This window comes from Cyrtonyx montezumae, unplaced genomic scaffold (genome assembly GCF_038088225.1).
Source record: "Cyrtonyx montezumae isolate F1298 unplaced genomic scaffold, pur_monq_1.0 scaffold_8, whole genome shotgun sequence".
In the NCBI taxonomy this organism is placed as follows: Eukaryota; Metazoa; Chordata; class Aves; order Galliformes; family Odontophoridae; genus Cyrtonyx; species Cyrtonyx montezumae.
In genome coordinates, this window is record NW_027072089.1 from 102481815 (window position 1) to 102505150 (window position 23336).

At 37.9% G+C, this 23336-nt stretch overlaps 1 protein-coding gene across 1 annotated transcript in view; it reads left to right on the top strand.

Annotated features, from left to right (window-relative positions):
• CPNE4 (copine 4) overlaps window positions 1-23336 on the top strand; it is a 211832-nt gene that overhangs the window by 96323 nt on the left and 92173 nt on the right. Inside the window, exon 3 of the mRNA XM_065752112.1 lies at window positions 11385-11564. Within this exon, the coding sequence (XP_065608184.1) occupies window positions 11385-11564 (180 nt within the window). The remainder of the gene's footprint in view (window positions 1-11384; window positions 11565-23336) is intronic.

Genomic DNA, 23336 nt, shown 5'->3' on the forward strand with positions numbered 1-23336 from the left:
AAAATTACTCAAAGACAAATTTTCTTTGAAACTTAAATTTTAGCTGATCAGATGAGAGGACATTAAATTTTCATCACTATGGGGAAAAGGAGTCAAGTAATTTAAATGTTCCTTGATAAAGACCCGTTCTGTGCACAGGAATATCCAACAAAAGAGTGTTTCTCCTACCATCAAACTAAAAATGAGGAACCAGGTAACTGTGAACTTGTAACTGTTAGTGAAGACCTGTATTCCCAAGGCTTGCTTTCAGAGTTGTGGCAGATGCTATGAGGACAATATATTGAAAATGAGCTTTCAAAAGGCCACAGTGCTCTTTCAGATTCCTGTCAGGCACCACACTAGTTGTTAACGTTCTGTGACTAATAGAAAGTGAAGCTAGATTGTATGATATATGAATATTTTTTTGCTACTTTGAAGAACAAGTCTTGTTCTTAGGGACATGCAAATTAAGAGAAGAGGGGATTAAAACTCCAGACTTCTGATGAAGTTTGGGTAATAACTAATGGCTACTGTCATGGTGTTTGAACAGCTTGGTTATATGCAGGATGTAACGTAAGGGAAGATTTAACACCCAGGCTCTGCAGAGTTCAGCTTTGAGGTAGCACTCAGCAGTATTCAGTGAAAAAAATGAATTTCCTTTTTTCTTGTGCCAGTGTCTGTGTGTGGGTATCAGCACTTATCGCAATTACCTAATGTAGGCCATAGCCCATTTGTGCTGATGTTTGCTGAGGGGCCGTTACCTGTGCAGGGAGCACAGCATTTGGGAATGTCTTGCCCCAAGCAACTGCTGTGAGGCCCTTCTGTAGTGTTGGTGGCTGGTCAGGTTGTGGTGACTGCCTCAGAAGAGCTGTTACTAGAGTTCTTATAGCTGTCAATTTTACATGATTGCTACAGCTTTGAAGGCCTTACCAGAACAAGATAAAGGGCCCTGATGAGAGCAATTGCATTTACCGTCTGAACCCTCTAGCCGGAGGAGCAGAGTCACTGTTCCCATTTAATGGCTCTGCAGGAGGCAAGCTGGGGCAGGTGGGAGTCCAGCTCTTGTTGCTGCCAGCTTGAAGACTCAGCTCCACCCATGAGCATGATCACATTGGAAGGAATGTCCACCAGAATATCTTCTCCTGCAGCTGCTAGCCTAATGCAAAGGAAGCCTTGGGGAGGTCCTGGATATCTTTGCTTGGAGAGTGAAAGAACTGGGGTTGGTAGCCTGGGATTCAGAGAGGTCTCCATTTCCTTGGTACAAAAGTACTTATTGACCCACCTTCTCCTGCTGCATATTTCTATGCTTTTATTCTTCAGAGAGTAGACTTTGTGGTGACAGTAAAAAATGCTTTTGATATATATATGTATTTACGGATCTGCATCTATCTATCTACCTACCTATATCAAAAGTATTCACAATCAAGCAAACTTGAAGCAGTGAAAAAGTTGTTTCAGTAGATGAAAACTCAAGTAGATCAGAAGTCTGAAGCTTTTTAGTATTTTTTTTAAACTCTTGATTTTAAGTCGTGCATGGATATTTAAGACAGGTGCTAATGCAGGAAGTTAGCTGATGGGTTGTTCTAATTTGATATATTTGATAGACAACAGTAAAGTCAGGGACAGTTGTGATTAACACTGAATAGACATCTGCTTCAAACACTTATGGGAGCAAATAATTTTTGAGGTGGAAAGGGAAGGGTCTTCAGATATCTTAGGAAAATCATGCGTCACTGATGCTGTGATCACTGCATGGCGTCAACACAGAAGCTCCTATAGGAAGAGCAACAAAGATCTAGCATAGAGTTTACATTTCTCTTGCACTGAGCAGTTGCCCCCTTTGGGGAGTGTCAGTTCCATCTGAACAGGCTGATACTATGAGCCAAAGTATTTCAAGTACCTCAAATTAGGTGAAATAGTAGGTTTTTAATTTTATTTTATTATCTTTTAAATGAAAGTCAACTCTCAAAAGCAACTAGTTGTTTGGAAATGTAAGCTTAAATTTTTGGATGCCCAACGCCCAGGGGAGTATTTTGTTGGATAACCTCTGACTGCTATCTTGAAGCTAATTGTGGAAACAGTTCATAACTTAAGCAGACAGACAATTGAAAGAGCTTATACAGTTCCTTCTGCTAAGTCATGATCCCTTATCATGGCAATGCTAACAGGGGCTGTAAGACTAGAGATTCCTGACCACCTGTGGCAACTCACCGCTGGAGGCTCCAGCTTCTGCTTTAACTCAAGGAAGAATGAAATTCTTGTGTTGCTTTGCAGGAAGTTCAAAGTCTTGTGAAGAAGTCACCCAAATCTTTTATGAAGTGATGTTCTTTCTTCAGGGCTGTCCTTCTGATCTCTAGCAGTCCTTAGAATATTACACATAAAATTTGAGAATTACAAGTGTTCCCATGTTAAATGTAACAAAATGGAAAGTCTTCAAGAAAAGCCAGTTATTACTGTGTTGCTAAGTTATCAAGGTCTTTTTAGTGTTCAGTCCCCTTAATCATTGCATTGGAAAGACCTTAATTTGCACTGAGTTCATGATATACTCTAAAGAGACATTGTGCTTTTAAGGTTCACTGAAATGTTATTTAAGCAGCTGTACAAAACTGCCTGGAATATCCTGGAGTATTGTCCCTTATAATCCAAGGTCAAGAGATGGAAAAGGCTTCATGTTTTACAGTTTTTACATAGTGAAAATACTCTGCAATTAGGCTGAGAGAAGCTGCTACATTTGTCTTCAATTAAAATTTCAGGGCTGGAGTTCTTTGCTGTTCCATGTTTTATGCTAAATCTTAATCCACAAGAGGCAAATTAAAATTTCAAAATTTGAAGATGGAGAAAAGAGGGAAACGGTATAGAATAGCTAATAGCCTTGTGGCTGAAGTGGTACCTGTGGTACAAGGAAATAAAGTTAATGTTTGTGGTCTGAATCAGTGTAGAGACCTTGGTCTGAATATCTGATGTACAGAAGGAACAGCTGAGTTCTGCTGAGAAAGGTCTGAAGATAATTTTCACCAGAACTATGTGACTAGCAAAGTCTTCAAAAGTTTTATTTAACCTAAATTCATGTTCCAATGAAACCCACTTTCACCTGAAAAGTAGAAGATGATCACCACTTGATCATCTCCATACTTGGTACGCAGCAATGAAGACTCATCTCTGTGTTAACCATGTGTAGTTTGGGTGGCTGATTACTACATGCATGTATTAGATGCTTTGTGTTTTATTCCTAGGACAAATTAGCCTTCTACTCCTTTCATCTTATGAGTCATTTTATTTTTTAATATTTTAAGCACTTAAATATTTAATATTTTCTTAAAAATAATATAATATGTATTAAATGTAATTATAACATGTTAATATATTTTGTACTCAGAGTTTTTAATATTTTATGGGCTTCTTCTTTTAATTTGGTAGGTGGGAAACAATGGGTAACAGTCTGCTCAGATTGCATTGATCTAATCCAACTGAAGCTGTCAAAGGATCATGGAAGAATTAGTCTCCCAGCACTGACAAACACAGATGGAGTCCTGTCAGCAGTGTTAATAAGAAAGCCCTCAGAGATCCCAGGGGGATTACATGAAAGCTTCCCAATGTAGTAGCAATTTTAATCAGTTTGTTTTCATTGCAGGCCATACAATGACTAAAAATCACTCTGGCCTATGCTTGGGATTTGTGAAATCAGCCTGAAAATACTTAATTCCCTCTAAGTCCCTGAACTTAAAAGCAGATCTCTTCAGAGAAAGTGTGAGAGTCCAAGGATGTAGGGTGAACACTAGCTTTCTATCTCCTCTATCAGGTTTTCTGAAGAACAGAAAGACCTTTGTACTTTCCTGTCATCATGCAACTAAGAAAGCCCAAACTTAACAAGAAGGTCAGTGATAGCTCTTACAAATCATCCAAAAGATAAAGCTTTAGGCCTGTTGTAGATTCCCCAAAGATCACTTTTGTTTCAGAAATCTGGAGAGTCCTTTGGCACGAGGGCTTCCAGAAACTTTAGGTCCTGCTTTTTTCGTACCTTCCCATCCCTCCTGAAATGGTCTCCCTGTTCATCTCTTGAGTACTTTTAGCTAGTAGTTAGAACAACGCATAAAATGCAGTGCTACAGGTTTTCTGATCCTCTGAGTTTTGGGGTTGTTCATCTGAGATTCTGAAATCTGTACTTGATTGTAATTTGTCAAGGATCAGTATAGATCAAGTGCAGTATTTCATACCTTCTAATGGAGGGGCTATTGTAATTTAATGTTTTTTCTGAGTGGATGAGGTGAATTGTACACAAGCAGTTGTGAACATTTCTTTTTTTCAAAGCTGTGAGTGTATAAACTCCATCCAGATCCTTCTCAAAGAATTTCTATGTGGTATATAAGTTATCTTGTTTTCCTGGTGAAGAACAATAAAAAGTAACTGAGAAACTTAAGGAACTGAGCAAAGGACAGTTGGTGGCCCTGAATGGATAAATCAGCTTCCTTAACAAAGGACTTTTTAACTAAGAAATAATAGTGCTTCTTTGCCATTATCTCAGTTTGGTCAGATTCTTCTCTCAATGGCCTCAAGTTGTGCCAGGGGAGACACAGATTGGATGTTAGGAAGTACTACTCTGGAAGAGTGGTCCCATGCTGAAATGGGCTGCCCAGGGAGGTGGTGGAGTCACTGATTCTGGTGATTTTCAAGGGACATTTAGATGCTGTGTTGAGGAATATGCTACTGGTGATAGGTGGACAGTTGGACTGGATGATCTTGTAGGTCTTTTTCAGCCTTGGTGATTCTATGATTAAAGCACCTGAGGCCTGGATGTTTGTTTTTCCAGTGCTTCACAGCAGGTCTTCCTGGTCATGACTTGGAGGTTTACAAGTGTTTATATCATAAAATAAAATATAAATTCTAGACCATTCATGTTAAATGCTTTTCTTCCAGCTTGTCTGTAGCTAGATTTTTTTTTTTTTGCCAGTGCTGATGAGATTGTGCTCTTCTTTGAGAAGAGTTTTAAGTATGTTGGTTTCTTTTCACTGTTTTTGAATACCAAGTAAACTGATAACAAGGGCTATAAATTATGGTGACCTTTGCAATGACTTTTCACTTGCAGAATAGAGATGTGATGCTGCAAAATTGCTGTTAATAATAATAAAAAAAAATAATAATGTCTTTAGGAACTACCATCGAAAGTGTAAATTGCTTTCTGCTTGATAACAAATTTTTGTGTAAGGGTACTGTATCATGGAAATTTTCAGTCTTGTTAAAATTCAGATGACCTAAAAATAATTCTACTCTTTCACCTCTGTACGTTTTGTCATCACAGCTGACAAATATGAGTTTTCTGTATTTAATCAGCACTTCGTAACGACTTCTACTGAAAATGCAGTCTCTTGATTTTCTCTTGTTTTGTCTTGTCTACTAAATGTGTGGGGAGCAATACAGTTATTTTTTGGTCAAAGAACTCACTAAAGCTGTAACAGCCACAAAGAATGTGCTTTGGGCTAAATAGCTCTGTTTAAGGGAATTTGCCTGTTTATGGCTTTTGACTGTATTTCTTGAAAAAAACAACCAAAAAAACCCACCAGATAAGCAGGACAAGTTTTCTCATCGTGTTTCTGTAGTCCAAAGATAGGTAGATCCTGAGACTGCTAAATTGTTATTAACTTTAGCATTCTCATGGGGTTTTATGAATGTGAACAAAAATTCACCAGAAGGAATCTCCTTTAGATGAGTAGACAGTTTTTGTCTTGGCTGCTCTTCACCTCAAAGGTATCAAGTAACATAATACACTGAAAATGTGGAGGTTTGTCCTAGTTATCTATTTACAAGATATAGAGTGGGGAACAGATAGGTACCAGTTATCTGTCTAGGACACTGAGTTCTCCATGCAGCTGATCTGTGCTAAGTGCTCACGGCCTTGAGGTGCAGAGCTTCAGATCCTAGATAGCTCTACTTCCGTAGCTCCCTAGGGCACAATGAGAAAGATGTGTTTATGATCACGTTAAAGCTGTAGATACCGGGTGACAGAGAGAACTTCTGCTTAGTCCTTGTTCATCCTCGTATATATAATAATGTACATTTAATCTAATTTTAGTAGGAAAAAAAAATCCCTTTTGGGCTTGCTTTTTTTCCTCCACTTTGCTTTTCACTGTAGGCAAAAAATTGAGAGGAGATCTTCAGCCTGTGCTGATTATTGCTGTCCACTGCGTTATTTCTGTCCATGAAATTATAGCTAGAATGAGGAACTTTTTCTTCATTGAAGTTACCATGTTTATCACAGTTTGGTAGAGCTCAGTGCTTTTCCAGAGCTTGCAGAGAAAAGATGCAAACAGTGTGAGAAGCCTGACATTTATTATTAGTTTATCTGCATTCTGAGCTTTCTTTAATTTGATGCTGTCTGGTGGCAAAGGTGGTTTTGTTGTTTTTCAGCAGAGATGGTGAATAGGTGGGAAAGCAGGCAAACGTTTCTGCTAACTCTCTGTCCATAGTGATTGATTCTGAAAGAAAAACTTTCAGATCTAGCTCCCAGCTTTCTCCAGGTGTCATGGGAGGATTCAGAAGACCCAAAAGCAAAGCCTATTGAGACAGATAAGATTAACGTGATGAAAAAAAGGAAAAATATTAAGATGTTAGGGGTGCTTGTTTGATGCTGCTTGGCTGAAATACCTGCAATAAATTAACCAAACTTCCAAAGTTTGGGGTAGAGTAGAGTGTTATAGACCTGAAAGTCCTTTTCTTTCCTGTATTTTAATTCCTACTGTTGAGATGAAGCTTTATGCAGTGGAGGCCTACTTTGGTATGTGTTTGTCATTCGTAGTTCCCTAAGGGGAAGCTCACAAGGTGGCTGCGTCCAGATGGGCCTGCCAAGTAATCCTGGCTAGTCAGTGGGGTGCCACCTTCTGTGGAGTGACAAGGGCCTAACGAGATGAAGAGGGAAAACAGCGTGAGTCCATCCCAGGAGGTGAAGTTGCAAGTCTTTTTCTCTGTATAAATCAACCTTGAAGGGAAAGTGTTGGTAAAGTTATACCACAAAGCAGATGTTCAGATGGTGGTGGCAGCTGAAGGGCTGCTCTTTTTAAGGTCAGTTTCAGCTGATGACACAGCTCAAAGGTGCATGTGGCTGTCCATTGTTTCTTCTGAAAATTCATCCTGTTTTAGTAAACTGGATAAATTCCCTGTTCTAGCCAAGTCCAGACATAGCAGATGGCTCAAATGTCAGTTTTAGGATTTGCTGATGCCTGTGGGCATGACCCTGGTCCATGTCCTGCTGAGAAATCCACCTGCCCTCAGTGCTGGGTTGCCCAATAGTTCAGTGTTTTCTGTAACAAAACCAAGAATTTAAGTGCTACTTGAGTATAGCATCCTGCTGTTAGAAAAGGGCTCTCTTCAGCAGAATGGAATCTTAATAGTGTTTCTGGTGTTGTTGTTATTCATTGTATTTTGGTATGAGAATGATGTCAACTATTGGTGGATGTCTTGTCAACTGGATTTATGTTCAGGGTTAGCACCCAATTTCACTGGAGCATTAGCAAATGTACTGAGTTGATCTGCTCATCATTACTTCTCCAATGTGAATCACACCGGCTGGTTATTGGTGCTCAGTCCTCCTGTACAATAATCAAAGCAAGGGAAAAGCTAAGCTTTCAATGGTCAAGACCCTGTTAGACTTTCAAGATGAAGTGCTGAGTAGCTGCAAAATATTGTTGACGAAGCAGACCGATAAGGCTTAATGCTGTCATGTGCTGCTGTGTGTTGAGAGAGGCACGAAGAGTTTTATACTGCTTGTGAAATTGTTGGCTGATTCTTTTGATGTAGATTTTTCTCTCATAATCTGATGTTCTGGCTTTATGTATCAACTCGGTAATGCAAGAAGACTGGGGAAATTCAGTGAAATGGCTTTATTTCAGTAGCATCTGTCATGGGGAGGATGTTAGTCAGTCACAGGCTGGAAAAAAGCAGTGTCCTGCTGCTATGTGAAACTGAAGTTCTTAATATCACTGTTTGCAGACCTGCCCCTCCATTTTCAGACACTTCACTCTTACTCTTGAACAGTCATGTATGCAACCCATGTGGAGCATGAATTTCTATCTTGCTGCATTTCACAGCGGAGTCCCTTTTCCTCGCATTCCAGCTGCAGCACATTAGATGAGGAGAAAGTGACAGAGGGACTTCAGTCACTGCCTGAGGAGAGGTACCATGCTGCCAAAGCTATTGAAATGCCTTGTTTGCCAACTAGCATTTTATACATCTACAGGGAATTAGTTTAGGAAATAATAGTAATTACACAGAATAGTTTAAAAAATATGAATTAAATGTTTTGCTTATGGGATCTGTTTAAACACTGTTTCATGAAATGGCTGCTCTTCTGCAAGTAAATCATGTTCCTCTTAGAAGAGATCTCAGGACATTTAAAAAAAAAAAAAAGTTGATTATTCTTAGCACCTAAAGGAAGGTAGTTCATATCCTTTCTCACTTACATATTTTCTTATGATGTTCTGCATCACTGTTATCAGAACCATCATCTCTGAATAGTCTAAACAAAGACATTAAGACTTGAGTTTGTAAGTGATGGTCTTACTTTGATATAATCAGAGCATGTTGACGCATCTGGGTGAGGAAACAGCCATGGTAGCACTGGTTTGCATGGTACTGGTTTGCTCAGTGGCTGGTAGCACCTGTTTGATTAACTAAAAAATTTCAGCTGTTAGAGCTGTCAATCTGACATTTCCATGAACACTAAAATCTCTGTTGCTAGGAACTGCTGACTTTTTTTCCTACTTCTGATTTACTTGACTCTTTGTGTCCTTGCTGATAACTACCAGCAAGGCTAATGTGTTATAAACTCTGAAAAGTGAAGCAAGCGGCTGTCATTTTTTGCACAACAGATGTTCCTGATCAGGAATCAGACAAAGAATCTCATCACTCTTCCTCAGAGCGATTTAATTTGTCTGTTCCATGGCACACCGGCCACATCCTGTCTAGTGACTGACATGCACAAGTCCTCCTTCATTTTAGGATCAGTTCTTTTAATCTTACAGAATTATTAGCTTTTTTATTTTTATTTTTTCCCCCCTGTAAAGGACCAAAGAGAGTGGAAAAAAGGAAATTGCTTCGTTGCTTTCAGTGTCACTAGTAATGCATCATAATGAAAAGTACCAAAGACCTACATCAAAAATAGGAAATCCAAGTACTGCTTTTTAAGAGAACTGGAAAGTATTTGGCACTTTTTTGAAGAAATAAAAATGTAGATTCAGTAGTGTCTCTTTGGCGGTTGTAAGGCTTGGAGGTAGTGATAAGCATATAATCCATCAGATCTCGTAATGCAACTTGGTGAGGTGGAAAAATTGATATATTTTTATGGAAAGTTGTTTGTTGTAGATCAAGTTCTCTACTCATTAGTCATTTGAGTTATCCAAAATGAGTAATTACTGGGAGGGTTTGCTTACTTTTTGATTTAGTTTAATAAAACTATATCACTCTGCTGCCCTTTTTAGCAATGGATTCTTACTGCTGGAGAAATGAATTCTATAATTACTCTATATTTAACTTCCTAGTTATTAATGTAGATAATCACAAAATAAATTATCCTGTTCCATTCTGCTCCTATTCTTTGGTAAGACCACTTACAGGAAACTCTGACCGTATCTCTCACATTAGAAATCTCTCACTGCTGTCACCCAAAATCTGAGAAGAAAACTCCTTAACCCCAGTGTGGTTTTAGAAAGCCCCATTCCTTTATTCCTTGCAGTACATACTGGACAACTGGACAAATCAAGTGCACCTTCTCAGAGTTCAGGTTCTACATTTAAACAGTTAATATATACATATGCAGTACATTTGCATATATATTCATTCTTTTCCAGGAACTCATTAACATATGCTAATGTTCTTTTGGGCATGCATGGTAGTGGCCTCACTTACTTTGCCCTTATTTTTCAATCGTCAGCTTTATCACAGTGACTTTTGGCTGACTTCTAGCTGTTTTTCTCTAATTTGGCAGATTGCCATTGCTTGTTAGGACATAATGAGCAACTTTCTATCTATAGAAATATATAGTGATATATTACGTATCTAAATTACTATATTCTAAATTACTATAATCCAAAACAGTATATGTGAAATCCTAGGTATAAGTCTTTGCATGTGGTGAATGCAAAGATAAAAGTAGTCTGTTGTGACTGCGGTGCTTCTGTGAAGCAGGATTGTAGAGAAGAACAAAGCTGTTCACACACTGAGCAAAGTTAAATGAAAAGTTTTAGAACTAGCACTTGTTTATTCATTTGGTAAACTAATATATTGATCCTTAAACTTGTATACTGATCCCTATTGCTAGAACAGCTTATATCATTATCTCCTACACTCTCTCTGCTAAATTTAAGCAGACTAATGTTGTGAGCAATAGGTTCTTTGTGTATTTATGTTGAATTAAAAATTGCCTAGCTATAGGAAAAAAGCTAAAGAAATATTTGAGATTGTTGTTATTACCTTCGTTAAGAGAAATTAATTACTTCTAAGGTTATGAATACATGCTCCTAAGTGGTCAGATTATGACTGAACAGAGTAGATTTGGCTGTCTACCTATAGACCTCAGTAACAGACAGTGTGCAGCAAGTAACTCCCAAACTGAAGTGAGATAGCTTACATTGTCTGAGCTGCACTAGATAGATGTCCTGGTTCAGTCAGTGTGATTGAGCTAAAGGGCGCTACCTTCCTGAGGCACGATAACTTTATTATGTTAGATTATTTGCCTCCAGAATTCTCATTTGTTTTTAAACGGTTGCAATAAGAAAACAAAACCAACATAGTGAACAATGTCTCACTAGTTCAAACTTACAGACATCATATGACATAAGATTTTTGTCTTTTCTCCCAGCTGGACAAGTCCATCCTTACTGTAGTTCTGCTGATCACAACTGAGTTGTGTTTCATGTGAATTTACTTTTCACAGTCTTGTATTATCTCCACTGAGTTTTGTATTTTTGTGAAATCTTCACTCTGATGAGTTTTGTCTGTGGCTGGATCTCCCTCAGCCTTTCTCTGTTGATCACATCCTCTCCTTCTGTCTGATTTAGTATCCAAAGGTTGCTCTACTAAAAACTGCTGTTGTGAGCTCCCTAGAATTGTCTCACCAGCTGAACTGGGGTCTGTCATTGATCACCCTGTAAAGTAGGCTGCAGATTGCCTCATGTTACTTCCAAGACCTGCCAAAAATGTGCTGGGGGGAGAGGCAAGCGAAGCTGGTCTCACCTTGTTCATGTGACTAGCCGTACACAGGAATGGCAGAGGCTGCCCTTACATATTGTAGTACCTGTGACTACGCTCACAGCTGTCAATCCTGATAATTGAGCAAAACTGCATTTGAAGGGCTCTTTGTATTCTGTCACTGTCAGAAAGAGAAGCCACTCATATGACCTCTTTTTTCCATTTTGCAGGTTGACAGGACAGAAGTGATTCGAACCTGTATAAATCCTGTCTTCTCCAAGCTTTTTACAGTGGACTTCTATTTTGAAGAGGTGCAGCGGCTGCGATTTGAAGTCCATGACATTAGCAGCAATCACAATGGGCTGAAGGAAGCAGATTTTCTTGGTGGCATGGAATGCACTCTTGGGCAAGTAGGTATCACTGCCATTTTTTTCCTCATCTCACACCTTTTCTGCACTTATGAAATATAATCCTTGGTTAAAAGACTGATGAGTGAAATTTGTCATTCATGACAAAATTCTTAATCAGTACTTTGATCTGGATAATTAGTAATTTCTACTGATTTGATTTACTGCTGTATTATAGCTTCGTCAGTCATTTTGATAGGAAACTGAAGTTCAACAATTGGCTTTGTATAGCAAGAACACAGACTTTTTATACCTGTGCTAAGAAATAGTCTGATTTAGGAGAAAATGGTGGTTCCTATCATTATATTGGATTTAAAGCCAAGTCCCAAGTCCAATAAATACTTAAAAATACACTTTATTCCCACAGAGTAGTGCTTGGTGATGTGGCAAATAGAGAGATAGGCTTGGATTCATTTCCATGACTCTCAGTCATCCAAAAGTTATATGTCTAGACTAAGTTGCTCCTCTGATTTCTGTCTTTAGTTCAGTGGAGAGACACAGACACTTCCAGCTGTTGACTCATTCCACCTGAGTCATTCATCATAGATTACGATAAATTGCTTTCATGAGATACCCATCTTTCCCCATCAGTTATCAAGAGAGTCAGGAGAGCTGGCTTAGATACCTAACCTCTTACGTGACTAAATGTATGGGTGATGAGTTGTACCCACAGGATCAATATCTAAGAGGTTGTCAGAGTCTGGTCTACAGCAAATTCTTATGTTGCTGACTGGTAGCATGCTACGATGCCCCAGATATCACAGAATTTATTTCTAATTGACAGATGGTTTGTTATGTAGGGGCACACACATCTCAGTTCTGTCCATAATAGCACCGCTGAGGTTAGTCCCGTTTTCACTGAACTGGATCGAAACTGCGTCTCCACTCTGTGGTTTAGGGTAGCTTGGATGAAGAGAGGAGACTGTTCTTTGGCTTATATTACTTTTTTGCAGTGTTTTCATGTAAGTTTTTAGCATGTACAGTGTTGCTTGTAAGTTGGTGCAAAGCTTTTGTTTCCAGTTTCTCACCTTCTGTTTTTGCTACTTCAGCCCTCACTGCACATAATCCCTTTGTTTCTCTTTTTGCTTTTATTTGAGAACAGTCATTGGACGAAATGTGCTGAAAGAAAAGTCATTTTTGTGAAAGAATAAATAAGAAATATGCATACTGGTACATGTAACATGAAGATATTAGTATTTAGGATTTTTTTCAGTACATAGGAAAGTTTTTTGACAGAATTCTTGCAGTTATTCTGTGGCCTTAATCAATGAACATAAGCTATTCCTATAATGTTAAGGAGAACGAGGAAGAAATAAGTTATTACAATGTTTTTCTCACTTAATTGACTTGAAAATGAAGGGAAAAATGTCACTGCTGCTGCCGGTAGCATAAACATGTCTTTATAATTATTTGATTGCTATAAATAGCACACAGCTGGCATGGTTGCAGTGTAATTTTAATGGTAACCAAGAAAAAGTAATAACAGTGTGAAATCTGTTCACAGTAATGTAACCTTTAGGACTCTGTTTCCATAGTCAGGTTTTTTCTTTTTTTTTCTTTCACTTTATAGTTTTTATTAACTTTATATAGTTCATCAGCTGATTTAAACCCCCAGGTTGTTAGTTCTAGGGTTGATATCCAAGAAAAGCCATTATGAGGAGTTCAGCATTGAAAATCTTACAGTAGAGTCTATACTTATGGAACTTAAATTCATATTTAGCTGTTTGATGTAAAGACTGCATTTTTAATGACTTGGCTTCTTTTTAAGCTAATTTTGACATGAATTTGTTGCTTTACATCAGTTTAATGGCTGAATGAAATGCCTGCTTGTCCATCAATTCACTTTCCCAATGCAAGCAAGTCTTACAGTCTGTAACATCCAGATAGGCTGAAAGACTGATTTCCTACCTACTCTCCAGAAATGTGCCAACTTCTAGTGCTGTGTTCTGGAAAATAGTTGATCTAGCAGAGATTGACTGTTACATTGTGCTGTTTGCAGATCACTGTTTAGAGTTGCAGTAGACCTTAATTTTTGCCTGCATTATACAGTATTCCCATGTAAGAGAAAATTAATAGAATAAGAAATACCAGGAAAAGGAATAGAATTGTTAATATAGTAAGCTGACAGAGTTCCACATTCTTTAGGAATACTGTTCTATCTAAACCTTACATCAGCCTAATTGATAGAAGCTTAGAAATTTGGGATCTTAGATGAGAAAGATGGAAAAACGCAGTCTTCCAGAAAGTGTTATTATTCCTAGTCCTCTCCTAAATGCTGTGTCCTGAGAGAGTGAGAATGGTGATCTGCAGCCTGTTTGGTCTGAACATATGCTGTCCAGTGATACCCTGTTGGATATCCAACAAGAATTTTTCCTACTGTTTTCGCTTGGACAAGAAAATTCTATGATTCTGCTGGTAAACACTGTGGTCAACTGCATTCTGTCATCACCTGGTATTTCATATACTGCAGTATTTATACACAGTAGAATGTGATGTCATGGATAGTTGCCTGCTGAGTGCAATTAAGAAAAAGCCAACATGATAAATAGATGCATTTACTTTAAGTGGTTTGTTGTTTTCCATTGTGCTCAAGAGCTTCCCTTTCATATAGAAAACATTAGATTGTATCTTGAAGGGTTGGCGGAGGAGGAAGTGAAGTAGATTGTGTTGTTTTGTTTTCTTCTGTTCCTCTCTGAAAGGCTTTATTTACATCTATTTTACCAACATCTTTAGAGTGTTCTGGTGATGAGCTGAATTGCAGTAAGTTAAAAAATATTGAGTACAAAATTCACCTGCCAATTGGAATGATAAGATCAAGAAAGACCTAAAATATTATGGATGGTGCTGAACTTGAAAGTGCAGACATTTTTCTTTTTTTTTTCCTCACTTAGTGTCATCATCTTAAAATGTGGTCTCCGTTTTATAGAATGGAGTTTCTTAAAGAAATTCACATCAACTGGATGTACTGTACTCCAACCAATAATGCTTTCCATATGGTACTGCTCATTACTTTATTTAAAATGGTATTAAATGGTAGGTTGAGATGCAAAATGAAACACTATGCATTTTTATGAATTGTTTGTCTTTTTTGTTTTGCAGTTAACTTCTAAGCAACTGAATAAAAATAGTATGTAATATAATAACGCATTTTAACAGTTAATGAAGTTGTACAGTCCTATAGTATCTACTTAAGCAAGGATTCTGTACTGTGTTGTGCTCATAACCTAATAAAGATTATTCTGAATATGAGGCATATTTGTGACATTTTGGAACTATTTTGCTGCACGTGATAGCTCTCTTCCCTTGGAGCAGGAGTGGGTAGAGCAGTGATTTGGCTCTATGCTTTCCACTGCAACGTAAGTGTCTTGGGATGCTCCATCAGGCTCTGCATCTGACTTCTTAGTCTTCTTTCTCTTTGCTTTCATGTGATGTAGATACTATTCTTTGCCTAGACACTGGTAAGCAGAGCCACCAGTACCTCTTTGTGATAAGCAGTGAAATCTTGATGAACAGTAATATTTTTACAGCTGTTTTGGGACACAATTATATAAAGGTTACTTCTTACTTTCATACTCATGCTTTAGGTGCTATGAATCATCTCCTCTTTGATTATGGTTTTACAGATATTGTCTCTAACTATGGACAGTAATATCTTCCTGTTTTCTTTGCTCCTTTTTCTTTCTTCTTCAATATCCATTGGGAAAGTGTTCAGGCACTCTCTCAAATTATTTCCAACTGAATCCCTGTCTCACTGCTGAAGCTTCTGTGTTTCTGCTGCTTTTCTTCACTCAAAAACAAACAAACAAACAAAAAAAAACAAAAAAAAAAACCCTAAAGCCCTGTAATTGTTTCTTGGGGTAGGAGATGGATTATTATTAGCCAAAAAATGATGAAAGAAAAATCCTAGAGGGACAAACACTGTAAAATAATTGATAGCCTAATTGTCAGAGTATTCAGCCAGAGCAGCAAAATGCCAAGCCCAAGTCTTTTCCTGTTTGTGTCTTAATGCCTTCATGTATTCAGAGCCTTTCTAAAGCTTTGTTTTAGGAGTGTTCTGTTTTATATTGCATATACTTCATAATGCATTACATTTGTATCATTTAATACCTTAAGGGCTTGAGCTTTTTAATAGGTGAAGTTCACTTCACGATCACACAGGAATTAAATATCAGGAGTATGATTTAGATGCACTTTTTCCTCTGAAGTTTTGCCTAGAAGTCCCAGCTTGATCTTTAAGAACTCACAAAAATTGTACAATTAATAGTGATCTTCTAACAGGAACATAACAAGTTTGCCAACACACTTTTGATTTCCACTCAGCCATGCTTGCAACACTGTTAGATTACAGGAACCCATAAAATTCTTAATTCCTAAATGCTGTGAACCATCTCAGCTCTACAGTAATGGGAGTAGCTTTGATGGCTTTTCTTTCATTCCAGATGGTACCTACTATCTGTGATTTCATGACTTTTTTTGGTTTATTTTAATTTACACATGTTAAAATATTGTTACAGTTCACAGATCTACTACATGTTCAACTAGTAGCACCTGTAGGGAAAACAGCAGATGTACATCTTTGTGTCTCAAGAACCTTTTCAGGCATTTAGAGATTTCATATTTCCCATGCCTGCATATATGTACAGATTTGATTGGAAATCTTCCTCCTTAGTAATGAGTATTGCTGCTTCTTGTATGCTTTTAGTACTATATGTCATTAGCAGATTATGCACTTGAAAATGCTGACTGATGATTAGCTTAGTTTTAGCCATTGCAAATCCCCTTGTTATTGAATGGAAGAAACACAGAGAGAGCTATGATTGCACCTGTATTAATTAAATAGAAGTAGTCTGTATGAGAATATCTGTTTAATAGTCTGTTGACAGCTTCTGTAGTGCAGAAGATGTAAGATCAGTTTTTACAAGGTTTTTGAGTTCCTAAATCCCACTAGATGTCTGTGTGCCTCCTTAGATATCTAAATACCTTTAAACACTTGACCTTTGATCTCCTCCAAATGAAGTTGCTCAGTTCAGTAGTGGGATATGAATATCGTTTTGTACCAGGGCTGACTCTGAACATAAAGAAATCATTCACACAGCCTTCTCCCTTACTTTACCTAACCATTTAAACATTGCAGTTATCCGAAGGAAAATCTTGGTTCACCATTACTGCGTGGTCTCTGGAGCCGTAAGGTTTTCAGTTCTACATTAATCTTACCAGACATAGTTAATGGAATTACTTGTACAGTTAGTACTGCTTTGTTTTTACATACTTTATCTTTTTGTATGAGTTACTGTTGCAGTCTTTAGAAAACTAATTTAAAATTGTTTGCTATTATAATGAGTTATTATTATAACTAATTATCTAATTATGAAAAGGCTGCATAAACTATATACTAACTAAATTCAAGGACATTTTGTGCTATTGATAAGCTATTTCCTGTAATAACATTATTCTCTACTGTGATATGGATCTTTTTTTTTTCTTTTTTCCCAGTGTTCTGTTTTGATTCATATTTTCAGGCACAGGTCTTTAACAAGAACAGGGAGAGGTGTAATTCAGATGTAAATAGGCTGTGAGGTGAACAGTATTATAGGGAACAAAAATCTTGAGAGGAGGTGAGAATGGTACAGAACATAATGTATATGCATTATATATATTATAATAATATATGTCATAATATATTACAGAACATATGTTATACATTTTCATGGTGCTATCATGGAAAAAAAAAAGAATATTTCTGTGACGAGTTATACAGAATGAAATTTTCTTCATTATGGACATATATTTTATATGAAGATATTCTCTTGCAGGGTTTACTTGCTATCTGCAAAAGGTGAACTAAAACTAGTTCCCCAAACTTCGATTTTTTTTTGTTAGGGTAAAGCTACTGGCACTTAATTGCTGTTTGGTCTTTCCTGTTGAAATGTAGTATATGTGATGGTGGCTGGGAAGTGCATATCAGGACAGACACAAGCTCACCAGAGTTGTAGAGATCTTGTTTTGTCAGAGACCAGGGTAAAGATGAATGTGATAAGAAAAGGGGGAAGTCCCCTCTGTCTTACTCCCCACTGTAATATAGAGCTACCTCAGTTCTTAACCCACATAGGTGAAAAAACTCATCTGCCTCTTTATTTTTGGGTACTTAGAATCTTAAGTACTTAAGTGGATTAGAGCAGGACACTAGCACACTGAAATCTAATGAATAAGCTTTAAGATGCATTTATTAATGTTAAATCTTCAGTTATTTGTCTATCTGTGCTGGTTTATCATTCTACTTAACAGCTGAGTGAAAAACTCTATCAGTGGGATTAATCAGGGACAAACAGTAGCTGGAGGGCAGTTAGATTGCTGACGAATTTGCAAGGTTTGGTGAAAAATTCAAGATAACCATTTTTGGAAAGAGTATGATTGTTATCCTGCCTGATAGATCAACACAGTTGTAGTGGATGATGTTGAAAAAAACCAGTGTTTCTACAAGTATCACTGCTCTTTGGTAGGAGATTGTTCAGCACTGTGCAGCTCTCCCCAAGTGGCGTGGAGGAGAGAATCAGAAAGGTGAAAGTGTGAGATCTTGTGAGTTGAGATAGCAGTTTCCTAGGTAAAGCAAAAGCTACTTGTGCAAGCACAGCAAAAGAAGGAATTCATTTGCTTTTTCCCATCTGTATGCAGATGTACAGCCATTCTCAGGAAAGCAGGGCACTCATCCCATGTGGTAGTTTCTTGGGAAGACAAGAGCACGACCACATGGTGCGAGACATCCTTTTGGTTAGTCTGGGTCAGCTGTCCTGGCTGTTCCCATTCCCAACAACTTAGGCACCCTCAGCTCCCCTCTGGCAGGGCACCATTCAAAGCAAAAGTCCTTGACCCAGTGTAATCACTGCTGTGCAACAACTAAAGTACTTGGGTTTTACAAAAAAATCCAAAACACAGCATCCAATAAGCCTCTATGAAGAGAATTAGCCATCATAGCCAGAAGAACCATGACATCCAGACTCCAGATTCTATTGCCTATGGCAGCAGTGACTTCTACATTGGACACCTGAATGCATTTGGTGGTAAAGATTATCAGTGTAAAAGGTGTTGGATTAGAAGAGAAATGCTAGTAAAATAAAACTAGGTGTTCTTAGCAATTCTGGGAAGAGTTGGGTCTGCTAGACAAGAGCTAAGCAAACTGTGCAAGTTTATAGGACAGGATTAACATGTCTGACCATTTGCCCAGTCCTTAGTTCTGTCAAAATCAGAGACCAGAAGTTGGCATCTCACAAGAGTTAACAAAAGTCAAGTGATGCAGCACATAAGCAGAAAAGGAGCCGTGGCCCTTTATCTGTGGAATTTTCAAGAAGCCTTTATCAAAAGAATATTGGTGTAATATCCAGAGCTAGGATTGATGTCTACTTAATTCAGGCAAACAAACAAAGGCCTTGCAGCTTTTTGATCATAGGGGAAAATGGAGTGTGGTTATCAGGCCTGCTCAGAGTGGTAGCTTGCAAAACTTTACAGAACTGGGACCAAGCCCAGCTGTTGATGCGTACAGAACTTCTCACTATGATACAGAACTTCTTCAGGGATTAATCTGTTCCTACCAATGATAAAATAAGTTAAAAAGCCATATTGAATTCTTCTCATTAGTTTGATTTATAAGCATTGGGAATTCAACATGATACTGTTGAAAGTTATCCCTATATTTGATTAAGGAAGTGTATTTTAAAAGGTTCTTACTTGAGCCAGTTAGAATAGGTCATTATATATCACAGCTCATCTTACAAGGTGCTGATTAGTCATGCTTCAGACACAGGAGAGAGGAAACCTTCATCAGAGTCCTTGTCTGAGTGACTGTTGAGCAATGCACTGTACACAGCTGGTGTTAGTGCCTTGGCGCCTTGTTAGTGCCTTAAATAAAAAAGCAAAGCACCTTTTTATATATTTTAATTTGGAGATGAGATCAAAGGGCAACATGGGATTTGAGTTTTAATCACAGGAATGTGGAACATCTGTTCAGATCTTTGCTTAGCCTATTTGCACTTGAAAGTGCTAAAGCAAATTTAGATAATCTGCAAGGGAATTTCTTGCCCCATCTTACCCTGAGCTGATATCCTTTGGCAATACAGACCAGAAATCTAGTTGAGAGGGTGTTCATAAGAGGCAAATAGGAATTGCTTTGTGTCTGTATCCCTCCTTCCCGAAACAGAGCAGCAGCTTTTCCATTCTGTTCCTATTCCCCTTGCAAATCTTTTGAGTATGATACGTATTACTGGATATGAGGCTCTTAAACCAGAATTGTACAGTAATTTGTATGTGGCTATAGCCACAAATAAACAGCACTTCAGTTCTTAAGTCTCTGTTAGCTTCACTTCTTAAATCTCTGATGTTTCTAGATCTGTTTGTTCGCTGGTTGGTCATACTGCTAATAAAACATCCATAAAAATGTATTCTGGAAATGCAGTGAAATCTGCTAGGTCTGTACTGGATTCTAATATCTGTTTAAGAAATGAGAGTCATTTACATCTTGCACTTCTTCACACTAGATTACACAAAACACCTTTTCCTCTAAATGCAAAGTTTTAAATTGCAAGTTTTTGAAGTGGGAGTCAAACTTCACTCCTGATGAAGGAAAGGAGTAGTTAATTACCCTAAGTCATTTCTCAGATTCAAACATCTCTGTATGCTGGAACTTAGGTGAATGCTTTCTAGACATGTAAGTTACTGCTGTCTAGGACTCACTTTCTGGCAATCAGGTCAGCTAACTCCTGTTGTGGTGTTCAGGAGGTTATTTGCTCTGATAGAAAAGAATAAATATAATTGATGGCAGCTTCTGGAGAAGCTGTGATTGTAGTGATTGTCTTCTGATCCCAGATCATTGCCTCAGACTGTAATTAGTGATCTTGGCACATTATTGCCAGCTGGAAGGTTCATTTTACTGTCTGCTTAATTAACAACTGGTAAATGTTTGTCCACAAGTACACATATTTACATATGCAGGGTGCTGACTGTGTCAGAAGGATGCTAATGGCTTAGAGAGCTAGTCTTATTAATGTGATCTTGTAATGGGAATGTCAGAATAACTTCTCTGGCACTGTGAGCTGCCTATCTGCCACCTGCATGGAAACTCCCAAGCTTCAGGTTTTTGCCTGCTCAGTGCCACCTGAAAGCTTTGACAATTTCCAAAGTAGCAAAAAGAGCTCTTAAGTTGTTCATGAGGAATGCCCTTCTGTCTTTCTAGGAGGTAGCTGAAGGACAGGTTCCCCTCCAAGTTCTGTATCATGAAGACATACATATGTAACATATCTGAAGAGATTTCTGGTACACACATACCCATACCTTTCCATGGAAGAGTTTAATGTGTTCTGCAGTATTGTCTTGGGGAAAGCAAGGAGCTCGTTGAGGTACAATGCGTCCTGCTGCCCTACTGCTAGAATTCACTCTTAGATGTGGAATCCATAATTTAATAATGTACTGAAAATAATCTATCATATTTGAGTCTCACCTTTCATTTGAAATTGTCGAACAAGGTTATGTAACTCACTCTTCACACTTCATAAAAGTGCTGGCTTATCTGGCAACAGAAGAGAAGTATGGGTGACATAAGGGACCGCAATTAAAAATCTTTCCAAGATCCAAGGAAAGGACATCTGAATCCTGGCATTTACTGGTCTTCTTCTGTATTTTATCTGCATGTCTTGCTTCCACAAGACCAATACTCGGGGAAATTTTCAAGTTTATTTGGAAAAGTGAGTGAGGTGATGACAGCAATTGGCTTATGGAAAGTAGTCTGAAAAGGATGAGTGCCAAATTATTCCTTTAAGTAATAACCAGATATAAAAATGCAGGGTAAAAAACAGCTGGTGATGATAATTCTGAAATGGTCATAAAAGTGAACAGGGAAGGTGTCATGTTGTTAAAAAGCAAGTCAAATGCAATTCTGGAGTAAATCAATAGGAGCATTAAGTCATGAGAAGGTCTTCTTGCATAAGAGGGATCAGGAGTTTTATGTTCAGTTTGGGGCATTTTTCTAGGAGTAGGATGTGAACCTGCTACGTAAGGGCTCAGCAGAGAGGATTGATAATGGTTTGATAGCTACAGAATGTGGTCAGAAAGGAAAAATGTGACATATTTGGGTTCTGCAGCATAGAGAAGACTGTGGAGATGTGGTGCTAGTAGCCTTCAGAAATAAAGTATGCCTTAATTTATAGATTCATAGATACATTAGGTTGGAAATGACCTACAAGATCAAGAAAGGGGAGAAGATTCTTACCATTGATGGTGCATTAGACAGAAATAATAATTCAGAGAAACAGGTTAGCTCTTAGGAAAATATATTTACAGTTATATTACATTACAGAGGATAATGAGAACTGCAGTTAATTGCTGGAGAATGGTGTTTCTCTGCCTCCACATATCTGAGACGCATCTGTCAGATACAGCTGACCCAGCTACAGCAGTCTACAGCATTAGGACTGGGGAGCTGGACAGAGTGATTCTGAAGGGATCTCCTCTGGCTCTTTGTTAACACTCTTGCCTCACATTCAAAACTCTTCTGAAAAACTTGCTGCCTCCATCAGGATAGGTGCTTAGTAAAATCTGAGGTATTATTTCCATGTTACTGTACAGTTCAGAAAATGGATGATTCCCCATGGGGATTTTAGTCCAAAATTTATATCCTGCTTGCTCCTACTCACAGCACCTTTTTGGCTGCCCATGATTTTGTGTTACGTGCCCTGTTTCAATTCTGGCTGCTACTTATTGACCTGGCTTATTGCTGAAATGTGTGTAATGCCCAGGATTACAACAAAGTGCCTGGAGCCATTCTTTCCCCTTGATGAGGGAAAAAGTTTTACAAAGAATATTTCTGCATATTTTGCCAAAGATCTCTGTAGATTATTTTATTTGAAGTGTAGATAGCCGTCTATGCCGAGGAGAAACAACTCTTCTGCTCAGTGTCTGTGCAGCATGTGGCAGAATCCTGTTTCAATGTTGTCACATTAAAAAATAACACTAATTGTAACTCCTAAGGTGTATTTAGTTACGACTACATTAGGCTGAATTTTGAACATTTCCAAATACTTAAAAAAAAGAGTATTAAAAAAGAGGAGGAAGAGTTTTAAGACAGCACTGACTTTACAGAGAGAAAGAAAGGAGAGACCTTTCATACTGGAATATCAACTGTAGTGTAATTGGTAAATTATATGTTGCTTTAAGGTTTTTCTATTTTCTAATATTTTTACTGCTCTAGTTTAAAATGTTGCAAGATTGTTGTGGAAACCTAATGATTATTATAATAGGAAGCAATATGTTTTGCCAGTGCTACTATGCTCTTTTTAGGTACATATATAAATTGGTCAGAGGATAAGCTAATTTACAATGCTGAGTTCTGGAGGAGATTTGGTACCTGATAAGCAAAGGAGACAACTTTTGAAACTAAACCTATGTAGAAGGCTGCCTACTTCTGGGTTTGGAATTGTTGGTGTTTCAAAATAAAATAATTGCATTCTCTTTGAAATGGTTTTCAATTTCCTATAAAAATAAATAGGAGGAGGGCTAGCTACTCTGGTAGATTTATTGTATATAGCTGTTCCCTTGTTGTCCCCATTATGGAAACAAATTCTGGAGAATCTAACACAGTTTCTCGTATTTTGTTCTACTCATCAGATTTTGTTCTTCCCATTCAGCTTGACCCCATTGCATCCTAACTGCAGGCTTCCTGGGGAGATTTCTTCCTCAGCAGTGGTCTTTCTAGGACTCTAATTGTGGATAATGCAACACCTTGATACAAAA